Below are 23,953 nucleotides of genomic sequence, written 5' to 3' on the forward strand. Positions count from 1 at the left end.
CAATTCTTCATCACTCAGCCTTCTTTAGAGTCCAACTCTAACATCCATACATGACTACTGGAAAACCACAGTTTTGACTATATGGACATTTGTTGGCAAAGTAATGTCTCTGCTTTTTAATATGCTGTCTAAATTGGTCATAACTTTTCTTCCAAGGAGCAAGGATCTTTTAATTTCATGGCTGCAGTCACCATCTGCAGTGATTCTGGAGCCCCCCCCCCCAAAAATAAAGTCTGTCACTGTTTCCACTGTTTCCTCATCTATTTGCCATGAAGTGATGGGACAGAGAGTGTAACAGGCAGGAAGGCCAGGGGGGTCTCCAAAGGGACGAAATAGGCTTCTAGACATTTTTCTCTCTCCCTTAAGTGGCAGGAGGAAACAAGTATTAGATTTTTCCCCCCTTTCTCTATACAAATTTAAAAAGAGGGTTCTCTTAAAATTCTATGTTGCCATGATGACACCTGGCTCCAGCTGAACTTAACTTTTCTCAAACCTTGAGCTAACCAATGCATTTTTTTAATGGAAACGTTTATCTTAAGCTTTGTTAATGAACTATGTATTTATCCTAGACTCTGTCTTTCTTCAAGTCAGTTCCACCTAAAACTCAGAACCCACTTGACAAATCTGTATGTTTTACTCACACATTGTTCTCCTAATCTATGTTAATGAAACTATATATTTACTTGGAAACCTGCCTTTCTTCAAGATTCATGTCAATCAATTCATGGCCCGGGATGACTCACCTGGTGCCAATGTTCTCTTAAAATGCATGTTGTAGGTGTTGGGCCTGGTGCCAGTCTCTGAGTTGTGAAACATTTCCTTTCTCTAATTAGCAGAATCCTATATAACATCTGGCTAAAGACTAGCAGTGGGGCACTCTTTATGCCCCCTTCTGATGTCTATGTCAGAAGTCTTCTCTATTTCTTTTATACTTTAATAAAACTTTATTACAAAAAAGCTCTGAGCAATCAAGGCTTGTCACTGGCCCCGGATTGAATTCTTCTCCTCCAGAGGCCAAGAATCCCAGCATATTTCGTGGTTGAGCAATAACCTTTCAGGACCAGATGCCATGATCTTAGTTTTCTGAATGTTGAGTTTTAATCCAACATTTTCACTCTCCTCTTTCACTTTCATCAGGTTCCCCAGGTGGCACAGTGGTAAAAAATCCACCTGCCAATGCAGGCGCTGCAGGAGACTTGGGCTCAATCCCTGGGTTGGGAAGATCCCCTGGAGGAGGGCATGGTAACCCACTCCAGTATTCTCATCCGGATAATCCCATGAACAGAGGAGCTTGGCTCAGCTACCGTCCATGAAGTCGCAAAGAGACACGACTGAGCCGCTAAGGACACGTGCACAGACGCAAAGTGAGGTCGTATATGTAGAGTACTACTGTTAAAGCATGTGGGTGATGGTGGGGGGGGGGGGGGTAGCAGTTAATCAACTTTCTTTTCTCCTGCCATCCTAGCCTCAAAATAACATGCCCTAGGATTTCAACAGATTCCCAGAGTATGATCTGTCTCCATGTAATTGACTCTGGATTTGATAAGCAATCAGTTTTCATTCTTAACTCTTCTCCCTGATCAGACACCATGTCCTCTTTAGAAACACACTCAGCTCTAAGGCCTCAGGTCAAGTCCCCTGACCCTGCTGGCACTAAACCAGCAGACTCCAAACACTTCTTTCCTGTCCAAGAATGAGCACCTTTTTCATTCTATAGCTGTTCCTCCCCTGGTACTTCACAAAACTGCTAACTTGGAAATCTGTGGCAGGATGCTGGCAAAAATTTGTTTGGTAACTTCCTCAAACTTATACATTATTAAGAGTTTTGAAATGGCCAAATGAGGTTTCCAAAAGGAAAATACTTTCTCTTCAAAGCCAGAAAATTGCAACTATTGTTCTATGTCAGCTGTCTGGGCTACTGTATCTTCAGCTTGAACACAATAGATGATTCCCCGATTTACAAACCTCCTCCGTGGGCCTCCAGGGCAGTCTGAATCCTCTGGGTTTGCTAATTGGGGATTAGGAGGTAAACCGGTGTCCAAACTGCTTTTAACCTACAAGGACTCCGAAAACCAAAACCAACAATACCTGTGAAGGAAAAGAAAACCTACCTTTTCTTTAAAGATTGGGGCTCTGCCAGAATCCAGCCTAGGCCTGTCTCTATCTTCCTCCGTTTCTCTTTCCTCTACTCTTCTCTCCTCACTTTACACACATTCACGGCTTAATAACCAACTCTAAACGCACAGACCTGTGGGAGAAAGGTAGCCCCCACCCTCTCCTTCCTTTCCAAGGAAGAGGAACGCTCACCTCAAGAATGGCGCCCCGCCGTGAGTAAGCAGAATAATGGCGTCTGCAAAGACCAGTTCCCTGGGAGACTCATGGTTTCTTTCTTTCTCTTGGCTTAACTGTTAAAGACCAATTGGCCGTCACTGGGGAGGAGAGGCTTGGAGCTTTGGCCCCTTGCTCTGCCTCTCCTCTCCGTGCAGCTGACCTGGTCCGTTGCTCCAAGGCCTGCCACTTTAAAGTAGCCCAGGCCTCGCCCTGCTGCTGCTGTTGACTTCCGTCTTCCGCCGGAATTCCACCTTTCTCTTCACTCTGATTGGCCCCAGGTGTAGATACTTAATGGCAACCCACTCCAGTACTCTTCCCTGGAAAATCCCATGGACAGAGGAGCCTGGTAGGCTACAGTTCATGGGGTTGAAAAGAGTTGGATACAACTGAGCGACTTCACTTTCACTTTCTCTCTGAGCTTCTCTCCTTTTCTCTTTCTGCCATAGGGCACCTGAGCTATGGCAGCTACTAAAGTTGGGTCCTTGTTTGGTTAAGCAAAAGGACTTGGGGACAAACACCATTTAAAATATTTTTCTTTAAAGTTTGATTTTCAAATGTCCTTTTTACTGCTCGTTCTTTCTCCCTCTGGATCTGATGGATGTTTTCTACTTGTATTTTGCATGAAACAAATGGAAAATTATTAGCTTAAAAGAATATGGTTGCAGTGGAAACCTCTGAGATTTTTACTTCCTAGCACCCATTCGCTTTTTTCCAGGAAAGAGTTATCTAGTTTATCTCTGGGAAGCTACCCTCTTTTCTACCCTCCTATTCTTGGGGTGGGGCTCCTGTTTGCTGGAGCAAATGGCTCAGTCCTAGGTGATGAGTATTGCCCAGCCCTGGCCTCAGTGTTTCAGGGAGCACAAACCAATGAGACTTTTTTCTGAAACTGTTAGAAAATGGCTCTTTTCCACTGGACTTGAGATGGGAAGATACGATGTTAGAACTTTGATAGCCATCATCAATCACAAGGAAACAGACCGCCTGAGAGTGGAGCCAGTACACAGGATTATGTTAAGATATGGATGGAAAGGTACCTTGAGATTGAGCTACAGGACAGAGCATCCCTGCAGACAGCTCCACCTTTGAGTTTTTCATTTACAACCCATTAAATTCTTTCTTCTTAGGCCAGTTTGGATGAGATCACCCATCACTTAGAGCTTCCCTGGTGGCTCAGATGATAAAGAATCTGCCTGCAATGTGGGAGACCTGGGTTCGCTCCCTGGGTTGGGAAGATCTCCTGGAGGAAGAAATGGCAATCCACTCCAGTATTCTTGCTTGGAGAATTTCATGTACAGAGGAGCCTGGCAGGCTACAGTCCATAGGGTCGAAAAGAGTTGGACAGGATTGAGTGACTAATACCTTTTCACTTTTACTTTCTTTTCACCCAAAACTTAACAAGGGAGACTGCCAATTAAATAAGAGGGGTTCAATTCTAGTGTCTCTTGTTCAGTTTCCCAGTCTTCATCATTTAGTTTTGGGGTCCATGTCCACTTTAATCACAAGGGGGGCTGTGATTTTCTTTGGCCACTGTTTCTTGGGCTTTCATCTTTCCCACGTACTGTGAATGAAGCAGGGTCTGAGTATTCCTGGATTGCCTGGTGACAGTATCTTCTGGATACAACCAAAACGCCATTCCAACTTGATAATTCTTAGATTCACTTTTTCAGACCAGTCTTTCAGCTCTTACATTAAGATCTGTGATCCATTTTGAACTAATTCTTGTGTGTGGTGTGAGATATCAAGTAAAACCTTTTTGTTGCTGAAGATATCTTAGTGTTGCAGATCATTTTTTTAAAAACAGGATTTTTCTTTCCCTATTCAATTGTCTTAGTGAAACCATTTACCACAGATTGGGACCTGAACCCATGTGCTGGGACTTGAATCCAGCCAAAACCCAGTTTGGGACTTGAACTCACATGGCTGGGACTTGAACACAGCCAAAACTCTGCCTGGGACTTGAACCCATGTGGCTGGAACTCAAACTCAGCCAAAACCTTATTTGGGACTCAAATCCACATAGCTGGAACTCAAATCCAGCCAAAACCCTGCTTGGGACATGAACCCACATGACTGGGACTCAAACCAGAACTCATGGTACCTGGTTTTAGGACCTAATGAAGCTCAGGTTCTTGATGTCTCATCACAGAAAGAGTTCAGTGAGAGACAAAGTGATAGGTAAGAAGTAGATTTATTCAGATTCAAAGAGAAGCACACTCCATAGAGTGTGGGCCATTGCAGAAGATGAATGCAGCTGTGAAATGTGGTGTGGTTAGTTTTAACAGGCCGGGTAATTTCATATGTTAATGAGTGGGAGGATTATTTCAACTATTTTGGGGAAGGGACTGAGATTTCCAGGATTTGGAGCACCGCCCACTCCTTGGTCTTTTAATAGTGCCTTGGAACTGTCATGGCACCTTTGGGTGTGTCATTTCACTTGCTGATTGAAGATCAAGGTCTACTCTTGTCTGGTCCCATTTGATTCTAATCAGTTTATGTTGTATCCTTGGGCTATGTCATTCTTTCAAAAGTTGTGCCCTGCCCCTCTTCCTCCTGTTACATTAGCACCTTTGTTGAACATCACTGAATCATAAGTGTGAGCCTTTATTTCTGAACCCTCAATTCTACACTACTGATCTATAGTTCTATCCTTAATGTCAGTGACAAATTGACACTTGCCAAGGGCATTTGCCAGGCTTCTCAGATGGTGCTAGTGGTAAAGAACCCACCTGCCAATGCAGGAGACATAAGAGATGTGGATTTAATCCCTGGGTTGGGAAGATCTCCTGGAGGAGATGGTTGCATGGCAACCCACTCCAGCATCCTTGCCTGAAGAATCTCAGAGGAGATTCTTCCTCTGAGGAATCTCAGAGGAGCCTGGTGGGCTACAGTCCATAGGGCCGGCCATGAAGAGTTGGACATAACTGAAGTGAGAGACTTTATTTTTGGGGGCTCTAAAATCACTGCAGATGGTGACTGCAGTCATGAAATTGAAAGATGCTTGCTCCTTGAAGAAAAGCTATGACCAACCTAGACAGCATATTAAAAAGCAGAGACATTAGTTTGCCAACAAAGGTCCATATAGTCAAAGCTATGGTTTTTTCCAGTAGTCATGTATGGATGTGAGAATTGGACTCTAAAGAAAGCTGAGTGCCAAAGAATTGATGCTTTTAAACTGTGGTGTTGGAGAAGACTCTTGAGAGTCCCTTGGACTGCATGGGAATCAAACCAGTCAATCCTAAAGGAAATCAGTCCTGAATATTCATTGGAAGGACTGATGCTGAAGCTGAAACTCCAATACTTTGGCCACCTGATGCAAAGAACTGACTCACTGGAAAAGACCCTGATGCTCAGAAAGACTGAAGGCAGCAGAAGTGGGCGTCAGAGGATGAGATGGTTGGATGGCATCACTGACTGGATGGATATGAGTTTGAGTAAGCTCTGGGAGTTGGTGATGGACAGGGAAGCCTGGCATGCTGCAGTCAATGGGGTCGCAAAGAGTCAGACATGACTGAGCAATTGAACTGAAGTGACTTAGCAGCAGCAACAAGAGCATTTGCCATCTGCCTCAGTAGGGATTGAATCCTGTGCTACTGCAGCTCTTGACCTTTGACACACCCTGTAGGGAGTCCAGGGTGGAGAATGAGGCACATTGTGCTCCAGGAAAACTGGTGGAATGAGTCTTTAGATAGTTAGATGCTTTCAGTAACTGATTTCATGATCCCAACCCTTGTATCTTTCCACTTCTAGAAAAACAGTAAATTCCTTTGTGGTGACATCAGCTTCTTGTGACTAGCAGAAAAGAAAACCTTTCATAAGATGAGAGCTTGATTGCATGAATTCCCCCTTCAACAAAATCACATATTGACCTTTCCCTCCTACCTCTTTGGAGCAGTTTCTCAGGGCTATCTGAGGTGTTGTCTCCTGGGCTGCAGTCCTCATTTTTCCCCAAATAAAACTTATCTTGCAACTCTCACGTTGTGAATCTTTTTTAAATTGACATGACACAAGTACCCCACCATATTGATTTACTTTGTATTAAGTTTTGGAATTGGGTGATGTAAACCTCATTGGAAGGATTGATATTGAAGCTGAAACTCCAATACCCTGGCCACCTGATGCAAAGAGTTGACTCATTTGAAAAGACCCTGATGCTGGGAAAGATTGAGGGCAGGAGAAGAAGGGGACAACAGAGGATGAGATGGTTGGATGGCATCACCGATTCAATCGACATGAGTTTGGGTGAACTCCGGGAGTTGGTGATAGACAGGGAGGCCTGGAGTGCTGTTGTTCATGGGGTCTCAGAGAGTTGGACACAATTGAGAGATTGAACTGAACTGACTGAAACCTTTCAGGTTTTTCCTTTTTTTTTCTCCTTCAAAATTGTCTTCGCTATTCTGGGTTCTTTGCATTTCTGTGTAAATCTTAGGGCCAGGTTGTCAAGTGAAAAAAAATGCCTGCTGGAATTTTTGAATATTGAATCTTCTAATTCATGTACATGAAATGTCTCTTTGTTTTTAAAGATCTTGATTTATTTCAGTAATTCATTGTAATTCTGTTTACAGATCTTGCACTACTTTTGTTAAATTTATTCCAAGTCTTTTTGATGCTATCATAAATGTTTTTCTTAATTCCAATTTTGAATTGTTCCAACTTTATATCTTTTAAAGTCATCAAGAGACAAACAAATACTTATATAGGCTGTTACTAGTTTCCATTTCTTTCTGTAGAACCTCCTCAACATCTGATGCCATTTTCTATCCTTGAGAAAGACTTTAGTATTCTTGGAAGAAAAGACTGCCAGAAAAGTATCTTGGTTTTCATTCATCTAGGCATGTTTTTATTTCATCTTTATTTCTGAAGGATAGTTTTGCTGAATATTGATATATTCACTGACTTTTTTTGTTTTTTTTTTTTAAGAATTTTGAATGTCATTGCATTGCCTTTTGGTCTCCACTGTTTCAGATGAGAAGTCAGCCATTCATAATACTGTTGTTCTGAGATCTCTCTATTAAAGTCCTGCATCGACTATTGTGACTATGGTCACTCTATTCTCACCAACTGGAACTGCAACTTCAGGCGAGCAGAGCAACTAACTTTACTTGCAGAAATGCCAGTTAACAATAATGTTACTTCTGAAATAGTCTGGTGAAACGTGGATTTTCACATTTTACTCCAAATAAAGCTAGCACCCTCCAGCAACAAAGCTCTCACTTTTCATGACTAGCCTTACCCTGCAAAATTACATTGACTGAGCCATCCCAGGAATGAAAGCCACAAATGCCCTCTGTTCTTATATACAGTTCTAGCAGATTTTTGTGAAGCAACTTTCCTCAATTTGTTGTTTGCCTTTAGTCAATTTCCAGAACCCTGAAATGGGTGTTTACAAGAATTAAGTTGACTTTTATAGTTGTTTTTTGAGAAAAGGATTTGCCAACCTCTCCACTCTACCATAAGCACTGGTTGTCTGATTTGAACTGCTATTATTTTATCCACTTATGAATATACTCATATCCTTAATTTTCTTTGAATCAATAGGAAATAACTGTTGGCCAAAATCATTCCTTTGAACTGTTGCTGCTGCTAAGTCACTTCAGTTGTGTCTGACTCTGTGAGACCCCATAGATGGCAGCCTACCAGGCTCCCCTGTCCCTGGGATTCTCCAGGCAAGAACACTGGAATGGGTTGCCATTTCCTTTTCCAATGCATGAAAGTGAAAATGAAAGTGAAGTCGCTCAGTCGTGTCTGACTCTTAGCAACTCCACATACTGCAGCCCACCAGGCTCCTCCATCCATGGGATTTTCCAGGCAAGAGTACTAGAATGGGGTGCCATTGCTTTCTCCATCGTAACTATATAAAGGCTTTAAAGATTTGGAAACTCCCAGACAATCTGCTTGTCATAACACCCACCATACTCAACAGCAAACTATCTGTTTAATTATCCTTAACCCTCACTAAACTGTAAGCTCTGTTACAATAGGGAGTATGTGTCTTTTGTTAATGAGCTATATGCCTAGCACAATCTGATGTATTAAGAGGTGCTTAGACTTAAAATATTTGTTAAATAAACAAGTAAATTTCCCCTACCCTGTTGAGGTAATAGGGAAGAGCCGAGGCAATGTAAAAAGCATTTTAACTACAATTCTATGCTTAAATAATTAGTCACTGGGGGTCTTCTTTGTTTATAGGAAAACAAAATGCTTTGTTCTCAAAATAAGTGATCTTTAGTTTTTTAGAACTTTATTCCATGAGCCCTCAGTTGGTATTTGAAAGTACTTAGCCCATAGTTGGGGCTTCCCTGGTGGCTCAGATGGTGAACAGTCTGCCTGCAATGCAGGAGACCTGGGTTCAATCCTTTGGTTGGGAGGGTCCAGACCCGGGTTTGATCCTTGGGTGGGGAAGATCCCCTAGAGAAGGGAATGGCTACCCACTCCAGTGTTCTTGCCTAGAAAATTCCATGGGCAGAGGAGCCTGGTGGGCTACAGTCCACGGGATCGCAAAGAGTTGGACACGACTGAGCGACTAGCGCGTTTACTTTTCACAGCCTGTAGTTACAGTTTTAGGAAGACAGTGTAACAGCATGTAAAAACTAGGATGGGGAATTTTGATTTGCCTTTGTCAATGGCTGCCTGACAAATAAGTGACTGAATGTTATTCTCTCTGGGCCTTCATTTTCTCATTTAAAAATGGGTTGCAAACATGACCAAATAGAAGTATCACTCATCAATATTGTTCCACTGTTAGAATCCCCAGAGTTGAGAGGTGATAACCTATACTATTAAAAGCTCCAGTGGTAAGATTTTTGTAGTCAGCTAGACTGGTAAATGGATGGCCTTTGAGAATTGCTGAACTAGATGCTCTCAAAGGCCCCTTTCAGTCCTGAACTTATTTGCTTCCATTCCTCTCAACACAAGTGAAACTCTCTTTGGGTTATACACCTGCATCACCCCAGACCTCTGAGTGAAAAGGTAAGTCTTTGAAGATGTAGTTTATTCAGGCCAAAGCAAAGACAGTCTCTGACTTGTTTCTGTGTAGTTACTCAAAATGTTGGTGCATATGAAACAGGAATTGGGGAAAGGAAACTTACACCTCCTTTGGCTGACGGACAATTGATACAGGAGGAGAACTGCTAATTGTCTAATAATGGAGGCTGGTAGGGTATTTTGCTCATTTCATTCTTTCTGAACCTGCAAGTGAGCAGCTGCTACTGTCTCTTGCATTTCACAACTTTTAGAAAAGCAGCCCTTCCCAGCATGAGCTTATTTCAAAATAAATTGAATAAGGCTTCACATGTAAAAAGGCTGTTCTGGGTACTGTGAATAGGACTCTTCTCAACCAACTCCACAGACTGTTTTCCTGGGAATAGAATAAAGTAAACTTTGAGGAAAGGGTGGCAAATAGCTGCCCAGACCATGAAAATGTTCCTGCTCAAACACAGGCATTTCATCTCTTTTGGTCTGTGAGAAATAAAGGCCCACCTAGGTCCCTAAGAAGGAAGTTGAGAACCCTGTGATGATCTGAAGAGGCTGGTGCTCTCTGTTTCTAGAGGAGTGCTTCCGCTAGACGCCAAAACCCAGTATTCCCCCTTTCATGGGGAAAGCTTAAGTGCATGGAAGAATGACTACTCCCAAAGCACCAGAGATGTGCTCTGATCTGCAAGAGAACCACAGCCTGCGCCTTCCTCACAGATCCCAGTGAACTTACTGCTTGCTCTGATAGATAACAATGCTAGGTAGCAATTCAATTTAGAAATTGAAAAAAATAATTTTCACATATCAATTTATAATACTAAGTCTGTGATTCTCAGTCTTCTTACAATGATGTCACTTTGTTTGACAGAAACGTCTGACAGTAGCAGACATTTTAACTAAATTATAATATGTTCCTCTGCAGAAATGCAATGTATCCACTGAAAATAGAGCAGAACAAGACAAATGTTTGTAACTTTAAGTAACAAAGATAAGATTCCAGATAGCATGGCAAATATTACTAACATGTAAAAATAAACACAGGAGAACTATTTGAAGGAAACATAGAATAATAATAATTGCATTAGAATGGTGTGATTAATAGCTGATTTTTTTCAAACTTTCAGATAATTTTTAAAAACTAAAATATCACGGTGATTAATGAAGAATAAATGCTGTTGAATGAAGATCATCCATTGATCTAAGCAGCCACCTACACTTCCCTGTTTTCCTCTTCCCCATAAAATCCTTTAGTCATAGTGACAAAGGAAGGGACATGAGTTCATATAGGGAAAAAGAGTGATGGTGTGAGTGATTGGTGGTGTGAGTCGATTGCAGGCTTAGAGTGAGCCTGCAATCCCAAGCTTAGGTGATTTAGGGATGCTGGACTACGGTCTAGCATCTGTAAACCTAGACTATGGTACTGAGTATAAGAGCGTCTGTTTCAAACAATATTGACAAACTGTATTGACAAGGAGGAACTCTGATAAATGAATGCTGAAAGTGTTACTCCACCTGCTCCCTCCATCTTACACTTAAGTGGTCATCTATACCTGTTCTATTTGAATCCAAACGTGGCTCTTCACTCTAATCCAATCCCCACTGCCTTGAATATTCCACTGCCACTAGCTATCTGCTTTAAAACCTTTTCAGCTATTCCCTATATTCCACAGAAGCCACCTTCTAACATGCTTCAGCTATACCTAGCACAATAATTTTTGATGTATGTTAAATAACAATAAATATTTGTTGAATGAAAAAGCATTCCTTTATCAGTAACTATGTGAGTGACAGAATGAATCTATGAACTGCCAGTAATCGTTTTCCAGAATAGTAGAATAAGGACCTCCGAAAATCTGCTCCTCCATGAAAAGAATGTAACTATTGGGGGGAAAAAAAAACTCTGTCAAACTTTATCAGAGCTCCATAAATAAAGTCTTGCAACAATCTGAGGAGTGTTTATTTAAGAAATATGGCTGGACCTTTACCAGAACAGCAAGTTCTGTGGGTTTTTAATTTTAATCTTATCCACCTCCCCCTAGCTTTGCAATAGTCTTGAAAACAGCTATGGAAAACTGGAAACCAGCAGCCCAAAAGCTGCTAGAAGAAGCATGATGGGTTTGGAACTCCTTAAATACCCTGCTAACTGGAGGGCTGTCACTATTTGATATTTGTCACTATCACTCCCTAGATAGCTCTAGGTTGTACCTGCCTTCTAAGGCAGAGAATGAGTATCTAACTATCTCTTTCTCCACTGAAAATGGTAGGTAGGTATTTCACTTATTAATTAATCCAGGCCCGTGGAAATCCCAGGGTCTAATCTTTGGGGTCCAGGCCGTAGTAATCCTATAAAACTTAATGCAAAAGAAAGTAGCATTTCCGGCGTGGGTATCAGAACCAACTGAGAATAATTTTAAAGCAAAAGTAAGCAAAGCAAAACAAACAAACAAGCAAAAATCAAGCTGATACACAAGAGAATGTGAATTGACAAACACATTACCTTAGAAAAAAGCACGACTGACAACTGCCTCTGGGGAGCCTCCCCGCTCTCTCCTTTTTCTGTACGCTCAGCTGCAAGAGAATTTGCTGGAAAATGGACTGAAATCCATAACACTTACTTTGCACAGTAGCAGCAAATGCAGACACATCGGTCAACATAAAATGAAAACAGGTGTGACCCTTCCCTCACCTTCCACCTGACCTGAGTGGCTGCTTTCTCTTCTCTTCCCTTTCTTCCTGCTCTTTGCTCCTCATTTCCTTTTAAAGTTTTCATCGTCTCTGTTTCTGACTCTTCTCTTTTGTCACCTTGGAGTCATTTTCTCCTCCCTCCGTTTGACTTGGAAATAAAAAAGCACATGCAAAGCCTTTGCAAAGTGTGCTGTGTGTTCCTATTGAAAAACATTTATTTGATTTGTGGCTACATCTGATCTAGGTTGCTTCCAGATGCAAAGTAGAGGTACAGCCCACCCTCCAAGCCAACCCAGGATATAGCAGTTAAAAATATTGCTGGATGAGAGTTTCTGCCTGAAAAATCTGGTTCTCTTTATTTTTTTGCCACTTAATATTAAGTAATTCTGATGGATGTTCTGAACCTATTTCTTTGACTCTGTCACAGATTCAAAGACTGATTCCCCAGGTATCTCCATACTCTTTGGGCTGCATGTTCTGGACTCTGGAATTTTTTTTTTCCCCTATGCTGACTTTTAAGCACTTTTAGCACTGACTACCCTTTTGGTCTTGGATATAACGTTACTTGTAACCTTTAAAACCAGCATTTTCCCCTCCTTTGTTTCCAAAATTCCAAATGGAATCGAGAAGACTATAATATAATGGAAAAAAACATTTGGACTCCAGTCAAAAGACATAGAGTTTGAATACTATATTTCTGGTTATCAATCTTTGACACTGGACAAGTCACTTACTTTGACTCTTGGATTCTTGGTCTCCAAAGTGGTACCCATAATAAATACCAGATTCCTCATTTAGGGGGGACCACCTAGTTTCTGATTTCATGCCAAAAAACTTCCTTTCTCCCACACTACACATTGTTCCTCCTCAGATTACTAATCTGAATGGCCATATTCCAAGTTTAGGCTACATTTATGCCGGTTTGGGGTCACTGGTGGCAAATGTTTCTCTGATGCTTTCCTTCTGCTCCTGTTGTCTCCATACTTCATAACAGGAGACCTGTAGCCTGGTTGTTCCAAGGACAAGCAGCATCAGCACTGAGAGCTTGCAAGAAAATAAGAACCTTGGGTTATACCCCGAGCTATTAGCCTGCACTTTAGCAAGACTCCCAGGTAATCACAGGCACGTCACAGCCTGAGAAGCACCGCTGTAGACCACGCACGTCCCCCATGCTGGTCTTGCTCCAGCCTGCTGTTTCTCTCCCACAGCTATGCTGCCTTTAGCTTGAATGGTGTCGCAGATGGAGGGGCACAGTGTTATCAATACCATGCTTTGCAAGTTAGCTCAGATATTTCTGTCGATAAAGTTTGAAGAGAAGCTTACAGTGGTGAAGTTACCTTTTCCTAAAGGAAATGTGAACTAACATACGTTGAAGAAAACCATAGAAAGGAATCACAGTCAGGTACTACTAGTAGTGGAGTTCATGAGGGTGGTTGGAGACAAGTCCCAGAGGGCAGAGAGGGCTTGCCTTTTTAATGAGCTTGCGAGTGATGGATGCCTCTCCAGAGGATCCTCTACTTCTAAAAGGGAAAAAGGATAATTGAACTTATAGATCGTTCTCTCCACTTCACAGAAATGTGTGTGAGCTCTGAAGGAGAGAAGCTCTATTAAAGTTCCCGGTGAGTTGGGCTAGATCAGAGTGAGTGGGGTTATAGATTTTTGACTTGCACTTCTTATTAATATTCATTAGATTTGGGTATTATCGAATCAATGGTGGTTTATTTCAAAAATTTCTGGATCTTTTACCTGTACTTTCATGTTGTTTAACTATTATCTTAAGATCTTTTTGTCTTTTTCTATTCTCTTCCTCTACAGATTTCTCCTTGTCTTTATACTAAGTTGTCATAATGGGTTACTCAAAGAACATTTTTCTAAAGCAAAAAAGTAAGCAAAGCAAAACAAACAAGAAAATCAAGTTGACACAGAAGAGAATGTGAACTGACAAGCATGTTACTTTGGAAAAAAGCGTGATTGGAAACAAACAGTAAACATATATATGGTGGCTACTGAATTAAATGCAAATCTCATGTAAAATGGAAGTTTGCAAACAGACCAGTGATAGACACAGGGTAGAGAAGGGTACTGATCACAAAGAGCTGTGAGAGAATTTAGGGGGCAAGTGGTGATTGCAGCCATGAAATTAAAAGACGCTTACTCCTTGGAAGGAAAGTTATGACTAATCTAGACTGCATATTTAAGAGCAGAGACATTACTCTGCCAACAAAGGTCCGTCTAGTCAAGGTTATGGTTTTTCCAGTGGTCATGTATGGATGTGAGGGTTGGACTGTGAAGAAAGCTGAGCGCCGAAGAATTGATGCTTTTGAACTGTGGTGTTGGAGAAGACTCTTGAGAGTCCCTTGGACTGCAAGGAGATCCAACCAGTCCATTCTAAAGGAGATCAGTCCTGGATGTTCTTTGGAAGGAATGATGCTAAAGCTGAAACTCCAATACTTTGGCCACCTCATGTAAAGAGTTGACTCATTAGAAAAGACTCTGATGCTGGGAGGGATTGGGGGCAGGAGGAGAAGGGGACGACAGAGGATGAGATGGCTGGATGGCATCACTGACTCGATGGACATGAGTCTGAGTGAACTCTGGGAGTTGGTGATGGACAGGAAAGCCTGGCGTGCTGCGATTCATGGGGTCACAAAGAGTCGGACATGACTGAGATACTGAACTGAACTGAATGAACAGTCCTGTATCTTGACTATGATAGTCGTTACTGGAATATGTGCAGTTATCAAAATTTATAGAACTGTATACTTTAAAAGGGTAAGTATGTAAATTATATACTTCCCTCACAATAAGAATGTGGGGGAAGTTACAATCTGAAAACAAATTTAAAAATTAAAATAATGACAGCGTGTCGCATAGGACGTGGGTGGGCGTGGTTGTATATGTTCTTACCTGCGAGGGGCAGCTGTATTGGTTAAGAACATGGCCTGAGAGCCAGAGGACCTGAGTTCACCCTGGAACTTTATAACCCTGGAAGTTATAAAATTCTCTGTTGTCTCAGTTTCCTAACCTGTCAGCTGAGCCAGCATCTACCTCATGGGGGTTACTGTTAGGAATAAACAACAACAAAGATAATGACAAAACAGGAATGGGAACTGAAAATTTAAGGCTTCGCAATGGGAGAAAGTCTCTAATGTTTTCTTTTTCCTCACCTCACGCTTGGTGGGGTCATCCTTGTCTCTGCTGAAAAATAGTCTTCATCACAAAACCCCCACACGTAAGTCTGCCCAGCCTGCCATATCAGGCAGCCACTGCTGAGGAAATGCTCTGGAATAAACCTCAGAGAGAGAATAAATCACCTCTCATGCCACGCTCCCTCCAGGTGAGGACTGAGGTCATTGCAAAAGGCATAACAAATAGTCAACATAATGTACCAAACTAATAGATTCTATAAGGAAAACTAAACGGAAAATTTTTCTTGAGCGCTAGGCACCTCTGGCTGAAGAGACAGTGGAGCCTGTGTTATTATAGATGTAGTTGAATCAATAATACTTTTTCATTCATTTCTTTTTCATTTCACAAAAAAGCCTCTTTTAACCAAAGAGGTAAGGAGATATTATCGAGGGCAATTTTTCATGCTCACCATGGATTATATTCCGAGATACCTCATTTTTCTAAAGAGCCTCATTTCTGGTTTTTCCTTTGTTTCAGAGATGTATTCAATTCTCTTCCAGCAGCATGAATTCATCTGGAAAGCTATGACAATCAATTAAGTAAATGAGAAAATAGAATGCTTGTAATTATGATAATCGAGCTATATGAAACCCATGCTCTTAGGCCTACTACCCACACATCTTTAAGCAATATATTAATTAAGCTTTGGATAATTGTTACAATTAGGATCAAGCTTTTATCAGTTTTAAAAATCACTTTGAGAAAAATGAAATATTTTAAAAATACATGCAGCTGTCGGTTTTTAATGCAATTCATTATTACGACTCCATTGTCATTTCCCTGGCTGCATGGAGACAATTCCAGGATGCTTTTCTGATGTGACTTTTCATTGACAAGTGGAGGAATTTCATATGTTGCACCTTTTTCAGATGTTTTTCTCTTTCTCTAAGCCAGAGGTTGGCAAACTTTTCCTGTAAAGAGCCAGATAATAAATATTTTAAGCTTTGCAAACCAAGAGGCAAAGTTGAAGATACAGGAAAGTACTTATATAACAAGCAACACATTTTTTTCAGTTTGTGTATTGATGGTTTGAAAACATAATAAAATAATGATTGAGTATATTTTTAATTTTTTTGTAATACACATCTACTAATGAGAAAAGTGGAAATCTTCCTGTTGAGATATTTTGCTTAGTTGGGGTTCAATGTTAGTTTCTCCTATTGATGAGTCATTGCAAATGTTTACTGTGAATCCATTCTTAGCCAGCTGTGGTTCACAGAGTGTAGCTTGCCAATCTCTACTCCTGATCAATGTTCTCAACTATAGGGTGCAAGAGAATCACCTAAAGGGCTTATTAAAACATAATGCTGAGACACAAGCCCGCTTTTCTGGGGGAGCCCAAGAACTGGCATTTCTAACAAATCGTTATTTGTCACTGATGCTCCCAATCTGAGTCCATACTTTCAGAGCACTGTTCTTGATGTTGGTCCTTGTAACAAGTCACATTGGTTCCACATATATTTGCTAACATACGGTATTTGTTTTTCTGACTTCACTCTGTGTGACAGATGCTAGGTCTGTCTACATCACCACACATGATCCAATTTCATTCCTTTTTATGGCTGAATAATAGTTCACTGTATATATGTGCCACTCTTTGCACGGCAGAACAGAGATGCAAATGTGGGGACATGGGGACACAGAGTGGGAAGAGGAGGGTGGGATGGATTGAGAGAGTAGCACGGACATATGTATAAATATATGTTACCATGTGTAAAACAGATAGCTGATGAGAAGCTCCTGTACAGCACAGGAAGCAGCTTGGTGCTCTGTGATGACCTGGAGGGGTGGGGGGGAGGTTCAAGAGGAAAGGGATATATGTACACATATAGCTGATTTACTTTGTTGTACAGCAGAAACGAACACAGCACTGTAAAGCAATTATACTCCAATTATAAAATTTTTTAAAAGTCACATTGAATACAAGTCTTATTTCATGTTTTTATGTTCTACTCACATTCCAACTCACCTGATAGACTTTCCCTTTTGAGCTATCAGTCTCTTGCTTGCAAAGTCAGGTATCAGCAATCAGCACCTACTTGTTAGCTGCAAAGAATGCCTGACTGATATTTGTCCAGTCTCATCAAACTTTTAAGAGTATGCAATATTCCAAAGGATACATGTGTGTGAAATGTAAGGATGACACTTTAGCCTTGGATTTGACATGTCCTGATTCACTGCACATTATCAACATAATGCTCTTTGGATTTGAATTTGTTGGCATGTTTAACCATTACATTTAACAGAGACTTATGTAAAGTTGCCAAAGGGCAAGGAAGATAGTAGTTTCCTAAATCCTGGAGTAGTCCATAGCCTACTAAACCAAGTCATCTCTGAGTTGACTATCAAGTTGCTATGGGCTCTTGTGCACAAGCTCCAAGTGATTTGAACTGTCACTGATATTGAGGTTGTGAGGAAGGTTAACGAGACAACAGGACATCAGCTAATCCCAATAATCACATCTCGCCAAAGAGATTCTTTCAGAAAAGAAGCCAAGTGGAAAGTCTGTTCTGCTTCTGTTTATTTGTCCCCATGGTTTAAAAAATCAGCTTTATGGAGCCATAATCTTCCTCATGACAGATGGGCTTATACATTAGCATCGTGCTTTCAATCAACACTTTACATTTCATAAGGAAGGTGAAGAAACTGAATGTAAAGACATTTTCAGCATCTATTTTTCAGTTTTATAACACTGATACAAAAAATAGTATTCTGATTAGCAGCTCGATTGGCAACCCATGTAACCCTAAGTTGTACTACAAAACTGGAGAGTGCACTTTTACAGACAATTACATTTGGTGAAACAGTATGTACAATTTTGACAAATAAATACATAAATACAATCATTCATATATAACGACATACCTAAATGTCAATTATCATCAACAAGCGTTTCTAGTAAATTGCTTCTTTCATTCACAAGTTACTTTGTTGCTTATAAAAACTATCTTCACCTTTACAGAAGAAATTACATAATCAATTCCCCCCTAAACCCACATATTAGGAAAGGTAGAAAATGAATCCCAGATGTTTTATGGAAATATTTCAGTCTTTTAATAGAAGAGATTTGATTGAAAAACTCCTTCCTTAGCTTCTCTGTAAAGAGTTTCTTTTCCCCATGTCATGTCACACAAAGGGGTTTTGTTCTTCTGAATTTATTTCAAATTGAAAACGATCTTCATTTTTTGATTTTGGTTTTTAAAAATACAATAATATATATTGAAACTGACATTTGCTCCAATATAAGAAGACACAAAGCCACACAAACTAGCCACCAAAGACAGATTCCCCCCCCAAAAAAATTTTTTAATGAAAATTTAAGAGTATAGACATGAAGTATTGATATCTTTTGTTATCTGATGCATAATGAACAAAACAAGTTGGGGGACAGTGAGAAGGTTTTCCTAAAATTGTCTGAATTGACTTCTGGTAAAATGCTGTCTGAAACACTATTTTATGTCAAAGAAATAATAATAAGTTTAAAAATGGCTTAACAAATCACTGATTTGTTAACTAATACTAATTTGGCCAGTGTCATAAAATTAGCAAAAGTAGAAAATTAGAGCTTTTTCCTGATCACTTGATTTAAACATTTTTGGAACATTCAAAAAACAAAGGGCAACCATGCTTTAGGCTATTGAAACTGGACAAATGACCTTGCCTCACCAAGTTCCATGCAGAAGGAAATGTACATAGCAAGCAGATTCTAGCAATACATACAGCTGGGAAGAAGAAAAAAGTGCCTTTAAAAATATATACATATGGTTTTTGATGAATATTTACATGTTTGTCACATGGGTACTACTTAGCATAAAAAAGTTAGGAAATAGTTCTTTAAGACATGATTCTCGATTTTTGCTCCTTTTCAAGACTAGGGCTCTATTCATAATGTACTCACACACACTTATAAGTGACCCACAGATGTATACATGTGATGTTTATAATGTGCAGTTCCTTAACACTGAAGGTGGCTCGACTGAGCACAAGGTAAACGCAAGACGTTGGCATAAGACTGGGCCTTGATTCGACTACATGATGGACAGGCAAACTAAGTTCAGAGTTGTGAGACTTTTCCAGTGATTGGAACTCACAGCAGTTGCGACTTGGGGGTTTGAGGGTGGCTCGCCTTGTGCTGATCCATCTTTCTCCAGGCTACCTAATGTTATTATCTAATCAAACTCAGTGGTCCTGCTGACTTGAGATGAAGATGTATTAAGGGACAGGAAGGTCTGTCTCCTATTAGGTTCTCTTGGGCTGGAGATGAGAGATTCAGTGTTTTCAAGAAATAAGCCTTGATTTCCATTTGTACATTTCATCTGCTTATTTGCTATGAACTCCCAGAGGGGCTTGCAAAGGGCAGGTTTAAAAAAAAGGTATACTCTTTCAGTTGTGGTGCTTTCTTTGAACAGAAGCAAACAGAAGTTTTCTAATGAGTGCTGGAAATGTGCAATGTGTGGGTTTGCTGAGTGTCTATTCTTCTGCCAGAGGTGGACTACCTCTGCCAGGCTTCAAAGTTCTTACTGAGAACCCAGACCAAATGTTTCCTGAGATCTAACTGGATGTGATACATTTTGCAAAGCGTGTGCTTCAGTGACTATAATGTACCTGCAGCCAGAGGCTCCTCCCTCAAGAAAGGCAGCTGCCTTTCCTGTCAGCATCTTGGGATATCAAGGCAATGCACTGAAGTAATAACTTATTCATTGAAACCAGAAGAACTGACAGAGAAATCGAAGCCTTCCCAAACACCTAACATATTCAAGGAAATGTCAGTCTTAGAAGAATCAGGTGCACTAATTGTTATATTTGATCTGTATTTTGGCAGATATTATACTACAATGATGTTACTACTACTGATGACCATCATGGCAATTATGTAGTTATTTTAACATTTAGCATAATGCATGATACACTGCTTTAAAGTAGCACCTTTAAAACTAAGGATCCCCAAATATTTAGCAAATGCAATTTGCTCTCACAGCACCTGTAAGGTAGGTGTTTTTTCCAGCTGTTTTATAAATGAGTGTATGGAAGCACAGCAAAGTGAGGCTGCAGGCTTACATGATTCACATGATGGCAGCCATAGAACCTGAACTCAAGCTTCCCCACCCTTCCTTCCCATAATCCTCAATCACAGAGCTTCCAGAATACCCCTGAACAGCATTGCTGTTAGAGATACTTGAATGTATCGGATGTTAAAGAGATTGCATCTATCAACAGTAGACCTAAATCCTTCAGTAACATTGCTCCCTCCTCAAATATTTTTTCATGAGCTTTGTAAATGTATGGAAGGGGCATTTGACACCAGTGCTAAGCTCATGCTAATTATAATGCACATGTAAATTTCTATTTTTTCTCCATGTCATTTATCATCCTTCTGGCCTCCTACCGACATTTCTACACATGTGCCTGTCTGAACCAGAAACTGTAAAAGGTATTTAGTGACATTGTACGGAAGGAAACAGGTGAAATTACATTTGGCAAAGTCTCCTTGGAGGCACCAGGTAATGTTTGTTCTGAAAGAGCAAAAACAAATCTCCTGTTTATTTTTTAAGAAGCATTTTATATACATTCCACCTGCTGACCAGGTTTAACCCTTGGATGAGCAAGCAGAGTTGTCTTCCAAACAGAGAGAATATTTGATGCTCAAGTATAAATTTCCATTTTACTTAACTGCAGCCTCCCTACCAGTACTAAGTTCATTTCTTGGTGGTACTGGAAATACTGTACACATTCCATGGCAATATATGTAAAAGTTCAATGTAACATCACATGCAGTATGAATCATCACATCCAGTGTGTCTCCCTGACTGTGCTGTTTCTGAATTGTTTTTGATAAAGTGTTATTTACTTTTGCAGAAAGAATATGAAGACATTACAATGAGTTCCAGTTTCCCAGAACCAGATTTTTTTTTTAATCTCAGATGCACAGTATGTAAATCCTAGCCTTCGTTAGGAAGTTGCTTTTTGAGATAAATGCAGTACCTTAGGACCTGAGAATGAAATCTGGCCTTGGAAACCCATGTATTATTTCTATGAGCATAGCTTAACGTGTGGAAATTGGCGATTCAAAAAAGGAACTAGGATTGGGAAGAAAAATACTTTTTATAAACCCCTTCACCAGTTCATTTCCCTTGGTGACACCTGTAAAATACCTACACCCTAAGCCTCATCTCTTAAAAAAGAAAAGAAACACATATTTACATTGGTAAAAATCCTAACATCTGAGATGTTTCTTGCTTGACATGTCATTCCAGATTCTGTGCATTTCTTCTGGAGAGATCTGATGCACGGTGATCACTCGGCGGTACCTACACAAACTATAGGCCATTTTCCAGTGATTGAAGCCACTGTTCTGGAAAGGATGGATGCCCAGCTTTCGAAGACACAGTCCCACATACACATCCTCCAGGTGAAGCAGCCTGGTGTGGAGTGAGGTCTTGTAAATGAGCTCAGCCACATCAGCTGAAAAGATATAGCCGGTCCCCGAGCAGAAGGGCGGGTAGTTGCTGTCAGGGTACAAATCCCTGGGCATATACCACTTACTGCGGACATCTCGGATGGGCCCTCCGTTGATGACATAGCCAGTAAAATACCTTCTTCGTGGCTTGGTGGAGGGTTTTAAGAGTTTGTAAATAAGGTTGTCCATGTTGACAAAAATGTCGCTGTCTGTTTTCATGACATACTTGGCTTTCGCACAAAAAGTGGCCACCCATCTCATCCCCATCAAGGTTTTGAGGGTAAGGTTATGGTAGGAATCAATGAAGTCCTCCACGATGATGTCGTGAAAGATTTGGCTCTCTTGCTCCACCATCTGGTTGAGAACGGGATCGGCGTTCTTGCCCAGGAGGAACAGGGTGGCTATCTTGATCCCTTTGAAGTTGTTCTCGTCGCCCCAGGTCTCTCGGATCGCCTGGCGGGCATCGAACTCTTTATGGGTGGTGCTGATGAGGATGACAAGGAAAGGAATGTTTTTCTCACATTTGGTGGGCTCGTTTATCAGAAATTCAAAAGAATGGGGGTTTATAGGTCGAGTTCTTATGTTGCCAAAGGTGAAGTTTTTCCTTGCAACCGTCAGATGGCTGAATGGCTTGGAGCCCGTGTAGGAGGAAGTGGGGCGAGTTACGCTCAAGTACCAGAGAGCGCTGGCCCAGCACACCACGGTCAACACGTACAAACAGGAGACCTTCGAAGCCATTGTCCCGAGAGCACGTCTATTCCCAGTATTGAAGAGTATGCCTTCTCGGCATCAGTTTCTTTTCGTTTGGCAAAGGTTGCATAGTACTAGGAACTTTTAAAGTTCGACAGATCAGCGTGAGTGCAGGACTGTCCATGGGCCTCAGTGGCTGTCTGGCATCTCTGTATTTAGTCTACTTTCCTCCAAACCTGAAGCAAGGGTCCATGCCTCATCAATCTTCCTCTAAACTCTGCAAAATCAATAAAGTACAGTTGTCGTTCAGATTTATTTAGTCATTTCACATCCTCAGATAAACATAATGAGCCTGTAAGAATGACCCATGCTGATTAAAATAAACATAGGCATGCATTTCCATCAGTATTGAAAACTCCCTGACACAAGCATTCTACCTTTCTTTCCTTGCTGGAAGGTGTTTATGGATATTCATACCTCCGTGGCATTAGCAAATATACTATAAAGATGAATGTGAAGGAAACAGAATATTCGTAATTGTCATAAAAGATTCCCTCTTCACAAGAGGCCTTCTTTGCAGTTAAATACTTTTTGATGATAAAGTCTTCTTCTAACCAGGGAAGTCTCACACACAGTCTCATATTTTCTCAAGTCTAAGTTATTGTTTGTTTGACTCTGATGAAGTAATCATTCTGATGAGGTTAATCTCAACATCTCCTGGCTCTCTCTAGCTCCATTCTTGAAAATGGATTGCCAGTAGAAAATCTCTGCTGATAGTATCTCCCTTGCCTTTTGCCTTTTAGAAGTCATTCCCAACTTCTCCTCACCTTCCCCTTTCTTTGGGTCTCACAAATATTACTTCCTCATTCTTTCCATGACACTTCATACGGAGAATATCCTTACTCCTCATGCACGGAGACCGTGGCTCTAGTGACCTCCAGACAGTGAGCAACATTCATTTTGGAGCTGATCTAAATGGTACCGCTTTTTGTGGTTTTTAACAATTCACCCTTACGTCTCCTTGGTGAAATTATACCGTCTCCTTTGTAATTCTTTTTACTTAGTTACACTTGCCTATAAACACAGTGGGAGTGTAGTAAGAGAGACCATGGAGCCTGGGGGCCAGAAATTCAGTGATGTGGCAGAACTCTTTAACTGGTGTTCAAATTAAAATGTTGCCCTTCAGAAGCCTAATCCCTTCTAGACCTTCAGCTGCTAGCACGTCAGTTATAAATATATGCCAGGTTACAACACCCATTCATGTAAATAATCATCTCTTCCTTCTTGGTTAGAGCAAAATGTGTCTTGGAAGACAGAGACAGCAAATAATGGAAATCAGTTTCACCAAAGTCTGCTTCAAAGCAAACTGTGCTCTTGGATGTATAGACTGTATTGAAAGAACTCAGGAGGAGGAGAAGGGGACAACAGAGGATGAGATGACTGGATGGCATCACCGACTTGATGGATGTGAGTTTGAGTGAACTCCAGGAGTTGGTGATGGACAGGGAGCCCTGGCATGCTGCAATTCATGGGGTCACAAAGAGTCGGACATGACTGAGCAACTGAACTGAACTGGGATTATAGACTGAAAATCATTTTTCCAAGCACAATAGTGATAATGAAATGAAAAGA

General features: G+C 40.8%; 1 protein-coding gene across 11 annotated transcripts in view; it reads right to left on the minus strand.

The window, feature by feature from the left end:
• Positions 1-17,677: 17,677 nt before the first annotated feature.
• B3GALT1 (beta-1,3-galactosyltransferase 1) overlaps positions 17,678-23,953 on the minus strand; it is a 638,472-nt gene continuing 632,196 nt past the window's right edge. For all 11 annotated transcript variants that reach the window (XM_027558587.1, XM_027558572.1, XM_027558604.1 and 8 more), the window contains one exon: positions 17,678-22,598. In XM_027558587.1, the coding sequence (XP_027414388.1) occupies positions 21,389-22,369 (981 nt within the window). In that variant the 5' untranslated portion in view covers positions 22,370-22,598 and the 3' untranslated portion in view covers positions 17,678-21,388. The remainder of the gene's footprint in view (positions 22,599-23,953) is intronic.

This window comes from Bos indicus x Bos taurus, chromosome 2, assembly GCF_003369695.1.
Source record: "Bos indicus x Bos taurus breed Angus x Brahman F1 hybrid chromosome 2, Bos_hybrid_MaternalHap_v2.0, whole genome shotgun sequence".
In the NCBI taxonomy this organism is placed as follows: domain Eukaryota; kingdom Metazoa; phylum Chordata; class Mammalia; order Artiodactyla; family Bovidae; genus Bos; species Bos indicus x Bos taurus.